The sequence below is a fragment of the Pieris brassicae genome, chromosome 1 (assembly GCF_905147105.1).
Source record: "Pieris brassicae chromosome 1, ilPieBrab1.1, whole genome shotgun sequence".
Classification (NCBI taxonomy): Eukaryota; Metazoa; Arthropoda; class Insecta; order Lepidoptera; family Pieridae; genus Pieris; species Pieris brassicae.
The window spans coordinates 4,344,437-4,355,436 of NC_059665.1; the positions used below are offsets into that span (position 1 = coordinate 4,344,437).

At 31.4% G+C, this 11,000-nt stretch overlaps 1 protein-coding gene across 1 annotated transcript; it reads left to right on the forward strand.

Annotated features, from left to right (window-relative positions):
• Positions 1-1,915: 1,915 nt before the first annotated feature.
• Positions 1,916-8,683, forward strand: LOC123720396. The gene is made up of 5 exons (XM_045676991.1): positions 1,916-2,077; positions 5,371-5,564; positions 6,383-6,507; positions 6,805-6,980; positions 8,345-8,683. Exons 1-5 carry the CDS (start codon positions 1,916-1,918, stop codon positions 8,681-8,683), a joined length of 996 nt encoding a protein of 331 aa, XP_045532947.1.
• Positions 8,684-11,000: the final 2,317 nt, after the last annotated feature.

Consider the following 11,000-nt stretch of genomic DNA (forward strand, 5'->3'; position numbering starts at 1 on the left):
ATATAATGGCAATAGTTTTAACTTTATGCCAGTTTCAAGTAAATGATTTAACGTTTCATCAACAAATAAGTTAGCATTATCTATGCACTACAATGCATCCACAGGCTATAATTCTATCTATGTAATTGAAACGGTACTCCACTTAGCCATGCGTAGGTGCATATCAAAATAATTTGCCAGCTATTATATTATTTACAGGTGGATATAAAAAGTATCCAGGTCAGGGTTCCCTCACTTGTGGGTTAACCTTGACCAACGTTGGACTTAAAGAGGGTTAAAACGATCCAGGAATTTATGGTAAGTAGATGCGTAGGCGAGTGGACAAGTATTAAAGGTTAATATTGGTGTGGTACACATAAATCCCAAAATATTTTTAGCTAGTAGGTATAGGATATGATTATCACTATCGAGATAGATTAAATATAAATAATTGTGATAAAATCTTGCAAAACTATTTTATGTTTTAAATATTATTACGGGTGTGTTTAAAGGAGTTGTTCAGGTTAATATCTAGAACTGAGTTTCATCATCGGACGTCAAGTCATAATAGGAAATTTACTCGTATCAATTTGACGTCTGTCATCTACAACTGATCGTTATTTGAGGAAGTGTTTTTCGCGAACCACCACTATTCTTAAGTTTACCACTAAGTTTCTAAAAAATGAAAATTAACGTATGTGTTAATAGAATATCACGAAGCTATGACTACAGCTTCTTTTAATTGTCGCTTTCCAAATATACTTACTTATAATATAGTTAGAAAGACCTATCCGATCCCCTAGCTCGTAACAATGTTAGATTAGATGTAGCATTACACATTATGAACCCGAACTTAACACCCTTTTCTTCAAAACAAGGCGAAAGAAAGGAAAGCCAAAGAAAACTTTTGTTGTTGCATTAATAATGGTATTATATTATATAAGGGTTATGAAATTTCTCTATCTCTTAAATTGATCAGTATGTTCAAATATGTGATAGTGATCAGCCATTTTTTGTGCCTCAAAGGTTGATATTCGAGTAAATGAGGGTTTTCTATTATCTTACGAACTAAATTAGTACCTATATTGAAAATATATCATCTAACAGGAATGATGATGAATTTAACTTAAGATAGACTGTTGTTAGAAAAAAGGACAATGTAGGCTTTATGAATAAGAAACTTCCAAAATGTATCCTTGCCAAACTGTTTCTATTATAATTGGTATTGAGTTTAAATCAGTTAACGAGTTTGATCGAGTTGTAATGAAATAATAACTTGCTTATGCAATATACATAATTAATTCTGATATAAATTTGTATTTACTCTTCTAGATGAAAAAATAATAATATTGTTTAGTTTGACTACGTTTTTTTTAAATTCTTTATCATTCAAAACTTATTTCGTGGTTCGACAAAAATGTTAATAAATTTAACGTAATAAATACGTATGTATGTGTATATAATAGAAAAGTCTAATAGCTATTATTGATTTTTTTAATACCGCCGCCCATGGCACTCACATTGCCAGTAGGATCGCAAGTGCGTTGTCGGCCTTTTAGGAATTCGTACGCTTGAAGGACCCTAAGTAGAATTAGTTCGAAAATACTTCAATTTTATTTGACTTTTATTTAGATTTTTAACGTTATTACCGTTTAATACTAATAGCACCTATAAACGATTGATTCAGCGATTAAACCACCCATTGACATATATGTATATAATTAATATGTCAGGTTCAGTTAAGTGTAAAAAAATAAAGAAAAATAGTGAAACGAACTGTACTTATCACTAGATCTGATAAACAATGTATGTTTTATTATTATAAAGGCTTTTGAGGTTTAAACGCTCGTTAATATTTCAGGATACCATATAATATTTAAGGCCATTCATTCTATTATAACTATCAAGGGAATGGAGGTATTGGATTGATTTCAATATGAAAACTGCTACAATTATCGTAACCCTTGTAGCGCTGAAATCATGTTTTGCAGTTTCCCAAATAGAAGAGACTGAAAACTATTTAAGTCGCTTTTTAGCTGACTTGTGGCTTGAAGGCGGTGACATGGTTAAGATTATTTGGCGGGATTGTTCTAAAAAGGTTAGTTAATATTTGGTTTTTTCTTATTTTTTGTTAAATTAACTAAGTTATGATTACTTTATTCGTACTAAGTATTGTTATGATAGGTAAAAATTATTTAGCAATAGACTTAATTTATTATTTTTATCAATAAAGATACCCATTGAAACGTTGGAGTAAAATTTTAATAAGTGTTGTGTAGAGAAAAAGTGCATAAACCTGACAAGTTTTTAGTTTATTATACATATATCTTATGAATAGCAAACAAAGCCAAATTTCTTGTAGATTGATCTGTTAAATAAACAAAAAAAGATAAATTGGTTAGCTATATAGATAACCGACAAGATACTGCATGGGGTAGCTCTATTCCTCAGGAATTGGTATAGGTTGGAAAGCCGTGACACGTAATTTTTTGTAGATCCAGAGATAACTCCCCAAAAAGCCACATCCTACCCTATTTATAATATTAGTATAGATAAGACCAGACATATAAAAATAACACTATTTCCCTATAATCTGTTCGTCTCGGTCATGAAAACATGGATTTAAAATACTTAAAATAATACAATTAAGTAATGAATTTTAATGAACTAACCTAAATCTAAATTTTGAGGCGCGGCAAATATTTACTATCTACTTAATTTAGCCTTGAAAGTTACTGCTTATCCAAAGTCACATTTCTATTAATGCTATTTCTTAAAAAAATAAGTAAGTAATTATTTAAATTATATTAATTTAATGCTGACTATTTGAAATGGAAAGCCATGTGACGTGGCTGAAAAATGCTTCTCTTTTTGTCTTTTACAACATATAATGTATTTGTGAAAACTAGAAAGGCAAGGGATACGTAATCCTTAAATTTACGTACACACTGTGTAGAAACCTCTATGTATAATATAGCAACGCCGGCCTCGTTCATCTTGTATAAGCTTCGTAATCTCTTCCGGATCTCCATAATCTGCTTTAGTAATGGGACGCTTCTGTGTCCACTAGTTACTATCCCTATATCACTATGTACCATATTGTTTCTATGTACTGAAAGCACAAACACATACAGTAAAACCGGTATTATAAATATAGTGAGAGATACTTAAATAATGCATTACCCATTCTTCTACCCTTTTGTCAAGTTCCGTTTTATTTAATTCTTTAATATTTATACCGTCATGTGACATAAACCAGCAGATTTGGATTCCATATTAATCAATAGACTGATTTCACGGGACATGTTAAGAAAAATTTCACATAATGTTAAATGTCCTGCAAATTTTGTTGTCTGAAAGAGATTTATCGTGGGATTAACTTATGAAAAGCCTTCTCTTTTATTAACAATAAAATGCTTATATCATTATTTTCTTGCGGTTGAACGAACTGGATGAAAATATACGGAATATTTTTATTTACAATCTCCATACTAGCCGCGGGTTTCTCAGAAATAGTGTTCATAAGATTTTAAAATACAACGTTTAATATATTCTTTCTTTTGAAGACTTTTTACCGTTTTCGCTTATATATCAAAATTATTATTTATCCACGTTTATGAGATCAAGCATTGCTATGCTATGCTTAGCAAGCTTTTTAGTGAGTAAAAAAAGTTTAATTTCCCTGTACTAACTAATGATCGTTTCTGGTTACGGAACGTTAACATGACAGAAAGAATAATTTAGTTTAAATAGTGCAATTAGCCTGATTTAGTTTTTATGAATATATGTATTTATGTTGAAATGTATGCCGATTTTCTTTTTTCTTTTTACGCCGTTTTGGATATAACTGTTCGATAGAAAATATTTACTGTTTATTGTTTGATAGTTATCATGCCACGCTATCTATTGTACCACTTTTTTGTCTGAATCAATAACACACAGGATGTCTAGCGAAATAATAATTGTGCCTAATTTAGCGTCTTATTGCTCAAAGTGATGAATTAATTAGGTGAACGATTTTTTTTTAATTTGAACTACAGTTGGAGTATCAGACTGGCGTCAACTTTACAAACTTCAAAAAACTTTTTCTAGGGCAATTTAATCCTAAGAAGACACAAGTTGGCACGTTTTCCGCTAAAAAATCCTTTATTGCTAGTCCTCTATTCGAAGACACTCTCCGTAAAACCAGCCAGCATCGGATTACTGGGCGTTGACATATCGAACGGCGTTCAGTTTCATAGTCATTTGGAAGGAAAGTTTTGGAAGTAAATTAGCCTCTAAGATGCTTGATGTGCTCTGCAAGGCGGAGCAGTACTTCTCTCCGGGCCTTGTCTGGCAACTTTATAAATCGGAAATTTGGCCTCACATGGAGTACTGTATCAGATCCTTCCACTTGATTGTATTCAACGCAGAGCGATTCGAATCGTCGACGACCAATCTTTTTCCGATACCTTGGCGTTACGTAGAGATGTGGTGTAACTCTGCATCTTCCGCCGCATTTACCATGGAGAGTGTTCAGAGGAGTTATTCCGATTAATACCTGTTTCATCATAGGACGTCAAGGCAGAATTCGAAATTCCACCCGTATCACCTCGACGTCCGTCGTTCTACAGCTGAGCGTTTTTAAGGTACTTTTTGCCGCGCACCCATCACTTTATGGAACCAGCCACTGAAGTATTTTCAATTCTTAGATCACCAGCGCACTTGCGGCAGTCTTCTGGTAGTATGACTGTCATCACTGGGGTATCACTCGAAACCAGATGAATATGAACCTTTTTCCTTTAAAAACCACTCAGGCACTTTGAACCAAATCTATTTCATATAATTTTTTCAATTAACAAACACAAAAAAGCTGAAGACTCATAAAGAAGTTATGCGTGTATACATACCGCAATGAGTAATTATATAAATTTGAAAATAATAAATATAATTTCAGTGTCTAGATATGTCCACGATTTCTTGTCTTTATTATTTAGGGTGAGCTTCAGAGTCAAGTCTTAGCGTTAAGCATAACTTCCGTAATTCTAAAACCGAAAACTAATTTCATTTGTAAGAAGGAAGCTAGTATTAGCTATACTTTGTGCTAAGTCTTACACTGAATATTAACATAAGATGTCTACAATTCGTTATTCATTAAAACTAAATAAATGTAATTGTAACTTAAATGCCTTACTATCTTTGTTCATTACGGTGTAAATAGCACATTAATTAAATAGTGTAATTAGACGTTATATAATAACTATATAAGGTATATATACCATCTGGTACATAAACGTCTCTCAATCTGTATTTAACAACTTGATCTATACTAGCACTTATATTACTTGACTTATACATAGGTTTAAACACTTTAAAATAATAAAAAAGTCAACATGTATCCCAATATTTCAGGTAATCGATGTCAAAGACCTCATTGAACGTAAGGAATATTATCCTAAATTCGTGCAATGTATGAAGCTGAAAACACTTAGAGCTATAGATAGGACTCTTAATATGGATATAATACCAATCGCCGAAGGAGTTAATTTGGTCAGGTTCGAACTTGCAGATCAAGCGGGTAATGTTTTGACAGTTAATGGGTCTAGGTAAGTTATATTTTTGAACAAAAAGGTAAATTAGTATATATATTCTCAGTGTTTATATTTTAAAAAGTAATTGTATAAAAAATCTCTAACAACGTAATTTATCTGAGGTGCGCCAAAACCAAACGACAATTTATTTACAAAATTTTATTATTTGAAAGCAATTAACACTCAATTCCTATTTTTAAATTCCAATTCTAAGAAAAGAATACAAAGAAAATAAATTATATTAGCAAGCGAGTGAATGACCCAAAAGATATTTGTCAACGTCGTATAAAAAGTGGGTTTCGAATTAAATTGCGCAAACATTAGCTCCACTTTCAGCAATAACAGAAAATAGTTTTGTAAGCAATGTTCCGTTACACTATGTATGTGCCATATAACTATTCAATGATTATTATTACTATATTGAATTGGATTATAATATACGTATTTCTCTAATCTGAGCCCACACATTTCTGTCTATGTACCAGTTAGATTGTCTGTTGTATTCTAGCATTGTCCAAATTTATTGGATCTTATACGAGTGTTTACTAAGAATACGCTGGATACATGCTGGTGGCAAGAGCAAAACTATATTAGTGTACTTTATATAAGTCTATAAACATAGTCTCAAAATATAGTTTTCATTTATATAAACGTCAACATAAAGTATTTTATGATGACACATTAATGGAAATAGACTAGGCATAGAATTAACAAAAATCAACACAACAAAACAAATGAACAATAACAAAGTAAAGGTCAAAAGATACAAATAGACTAAAGTTCCTTATTTTCCCTAAAATAATTAGTATATTAATAAAATACGACTGTTTTAGCTCGTGGAGTGACACCGATTTAGAGCTAGAAGACTGGCGTACCTTAGCTATTCAGAGAATTGGGAGAGTACTGAGAACTCATGTCATCAAATTCGAATTTACTGATAATAAATTGCTTGAAAGAGGTTTTGTGATAAACATTTACTATTTTTTTTCCTACCACTATATACAATATTATCTGGCTATATAAAGAGAACTGAATACTTTTAAATTAAGTTATACGAGTCTGTAAAAACATGAAATATATCGGCGGCGATAAAAATTTTTTTTTTTGCAAATACTAAAAGACAAAACAAAGTATCCTAAATTGAATCTTACTTAAGATATATACCTTAACGGATATGTAAGATCAAAAGTAAAAAGGATACGCATAAAACAGGATTTAGAAAATCAAAATAATTAATTAACCATAACATTTTCAGCTGAACAAAGAGGAAGACGCCGCTACCATATGCTGACTATGATGATGTTTGGCATCGTCTCTATTGGCATGGTCCTAGTTCCTATGGGTTTCCAGTTTCTAGCTGTGCTTGGAGGCAAGGCTTTGGTTCTGGCCAAAATGGCTCTGATTCTTGCTTCTATACAGGGACTGAAAAAGGTAATTACAATTTTACTTTGCTCAAGTAACTGTTATAGAATGACGAAAGGCAAAACCGTGAGTTTGAAGTCATTTGCTTCGCGTGTTGAACTATCGACCAAACACAATTATACGGAGCTCAGTGTCGTTTAATTTGTTTTAAATGTACTTCTTTTTGCTACCCCCAGCATCTATATGTCGAACATTACGTGACAGAATATGTAACAGATTAGTACAATACATGTTAATATGCATAGTTTTAACATGTATTGTACTACTATTAGTAGTAGTAGTATAGTATAGTAGTAGTAGTAATAGTATAGTATTACTAATCTGTTGTACTTCGCTCTAAGAAATATTGAATGAAGAATAATTAAACAACGGACATATTTTTAAATAGTATTCGTAATTATCTTGCGTGGATGAAAAACAAATTTATACGGAGAATGTGAACTTGAACGTAATAACAACACAAAACGTATCTATCATTTTTATAAATAACTGCCAAAGAAATGAAGGCAAGTATGGGTCTGCCACATTTCACATACTCGTTGTAACCGCATCCACTTTTATGCATATTTCATATCCAGGCCGCTTTTTCTATTACATGACCTCTAAAAAACCTGAAACTCTCTGTTCCTTTTATAGATTAAAGTAATTGTCCATAGCAATAGAACATATTTTCCTGTGTGCACTATTGTGCTAAATCCAGGAGTAGTAAAAATTGTGTTTCACAGGACAAATGTCATGTATCAATTAATTCTTAATATGAGCATAAATTTGTAATTAATCAACCTCAACAGTTAATTTAATTCCACCCGCACAGATAATTCAATAAAATTGTTCCAATTTTCAAACGTTTAACATAATTATTAACGCGTGAAATCCCCTTTTAAGTTCAAAAGGGCATCATGACATGGGGAAGGTACGACATTATTTTAATGTTACCACAATAATTCTCTTTCTACAAGATGGGTTTATGCTAAAATAAACCAACGTTTTGTTTTGCTACATATTTTTTAAAACGATGCAACTATTTTTTAAAGCTACTCTAAGCATTCTATTCTCAACTCTGAGGACCTGCATGCGATCCCCTTCCACGTGTATCAATACTCTTTATATTTTGCCCAATTAACTTCGTAAATCTAAAATCGATAACGTGTTAGTACAGAAATAGTGTTCGATTTCATAACATTTTGTTAAGAACCTAAGTCATATTACATATTTAATATCACCGGTCTTATATGACTAGATTGTTTCTTCTAATTCTGATTTAGTCCAGTCTTTAAACATCAATAATATCAACTCAAAACAATGCTTCCTTTGATTGCACGTAACAGGTACAACCTAAGAAAGATAACCGCTTAATAGATGTTTTGTTCCAGATTGCTTCAAATCCGCTGAACTACGGATACTATCCCTACCCATACGATCACTACGATAGACGAAGTAACGATGGTGTGCTTACCGCCTTAAAAAATCTCAGAACACGACATAATGACGGTCAAGATAAGCTGATAAATCCCATTAATATCAAACCGATTTTATCCCAGCCGAAAGATAAACATGATCGCGATTTCCCTCACAGTCTCAATATTGCACCTATAGATACACCTATAGTTGATTTAACAACGCACCCGGGAGAGGTACAAGCCACATATTCATTGAAATTGCCATATAATGGTTTGAACTTTCATGCTGCCCCTAATGTCGTTTCGACTTGATGTAATTTATCATCTTTTTAACACACTGTTGAGTGTCATTTCTAATATATATTCATATGTTTATTATATCATATATCCAAAAGATTTAGTAGTGTATTAGTGATCAAAATAAAAGTTTTAAAATAAGTTTATCAATTTTTTTTACTCTAAATCTGCTCTTCCGACCTTTAGTGGATAAGCATGAAATATGGAGTGATCATCAAGCTAAACAATAATTTTATTTTTTTAATTGCAGAAGGTATTTGGCTGATCGTTTACAAAAAGTTTAGTATATTACTAACAATGCCTTCTTAGTTTGAAATATAATTACATCATGGAATATGAGTTCCCGGTAGGGGTCGAACGTAACTCTTAAGACTTCGTTGGAGAATTTTTATTGCCGTAATAAACGCTAATGGAGATCTTATTTACAAAAGTGTTTAATTTACTTTTCCAACGGTGACGCAAATGTATTATGTATTAACCGCCCGTAATAATTACGTTGTACGCTTGAACAAGATTTCATACAAAACACAATAACGAATATTTGTTTAGTGTTTTTAAATAAAATTCTTCTTAAAATCCACTGGCTGGATTTGTGTCACTTGTCACACTTACCTCATGTTCTTTAAAAAAAATTAATCCAGAAATAAGCATTGCTAAAAATCTCCTTATAAATCCTTATTACTAATCCGAATTACGTTATCGACTTTTATATGAATATGTACAGCGAAATCTGAATGTTTCGACGAGATGCGGATATTGAAAGAGTAATATAGAAATTTCATACTAAAACGTCGGGATCGCAATTGGAAGATACAGAGAATCGCTAGATTGTTTTTAAAATAATGGACTTACATATTGGAATGAATTATAGAAATAATTGTATTTTATTTTCACACAGATATTTAGATTGTTTCTGTCAAAACGTTACGTCAGTAAATATATGGCCCGCGCTTATATTTTACAATGACACTTTTATACAAATCTTTATTACTTTCCTTTAGGTAGTTAGATAACGTAATGTCTGCAGCAAGTATTTTTTCCAAGTTTTCCCATATATATCTATATATTTAAGATATACTAATTTTTTAAATTAGATACCGCTTTTCACAAACGTACATAAACCAAAAGGTTTTAACTACTAATAAAAACAGATGTATCTTGTCCTAAACTCGCTATAAATTAAAAAAAAAAACTATTTTTTGTCTGTATGTGTATACGATAGAAAACTTACAAGAAACTCATTGAGTTGCTTGTTAAGAAATGTATTTATACAAAATGAAACGTTATAAAGATTATGAAATTTGTTGGTTCGCGGTCCCGTAACCGTGTTAGATCTTATTACGAGCGCTAATCATTAAAATTGGGGCGAAATAGGATGCGACTCCATTTTATCTTTGAGATGTTAAATTTATTTAAGACAAAGATTACAATTGGGCTATGATAATTAGTTATTCAATCGAAAATAGTAATATTTTACATAATCTTATACAATGTTAAGATTTAGCCAAAAGGATCCGAGAGGCTTCATTCAGTATTTTTCTAAATATTTTTAAATTTCAATAATAATTTTAAAATAGTTTTAATACAAATCAATAATTGTATTAAATATTTAGGCGCTACTTTTATTTAATTTTGTAAATTACAATTTTCAAAAGGTTTTTTCCTTTTCGCAAGGTTCTAACCATTCATTAATGGCTGGTAGAAATCGATGTCTTTTCGTGGTAGTAAAAATGTATCAGGTATATCAGTCGCCCTTCTAGTAAATGTCTATAAATACAATAAACTGTCTTCGTCATTAATTGTTACATTATAATAGGGTGTTGTGAGTGACACCCACGTACGTCCATTATCCATTTCGCCTCAACAAATATCACATGTCATATCAATAAACTGGGATCTCTATTATCAATGGCTATTAAATATAAAATCAGAGAAATGCCACCACTGTGTTTTCTTAATATCGTATCCTAATCTAATATAATGTTTATAGAATACATACTGCATAATGTGAATCATTGATATTAATCGTTACAAGAAAGTAGGTGACCAGCCTTCGATAATGCACTCCCGAGCCTCATGGTATTGTGAGTGTCTCACTTAACAAATAAAATAATCATCTAAAATGCCTCTATAAATTCCACGAAGGCACGATCTATAAACAATGTGCTAAGTTTTAATCTATGGCAAACATTGATAACATTTTACACATTATAACACCTGACCTAAACACAGTTGTTTAAAATTTTCAGACTGTGTAATCATTCCATTTTTAAAATATTAAAAAGAACAACACAAATCTGTAAAACGGTTGTGTGTTCCAATTTCAAATATT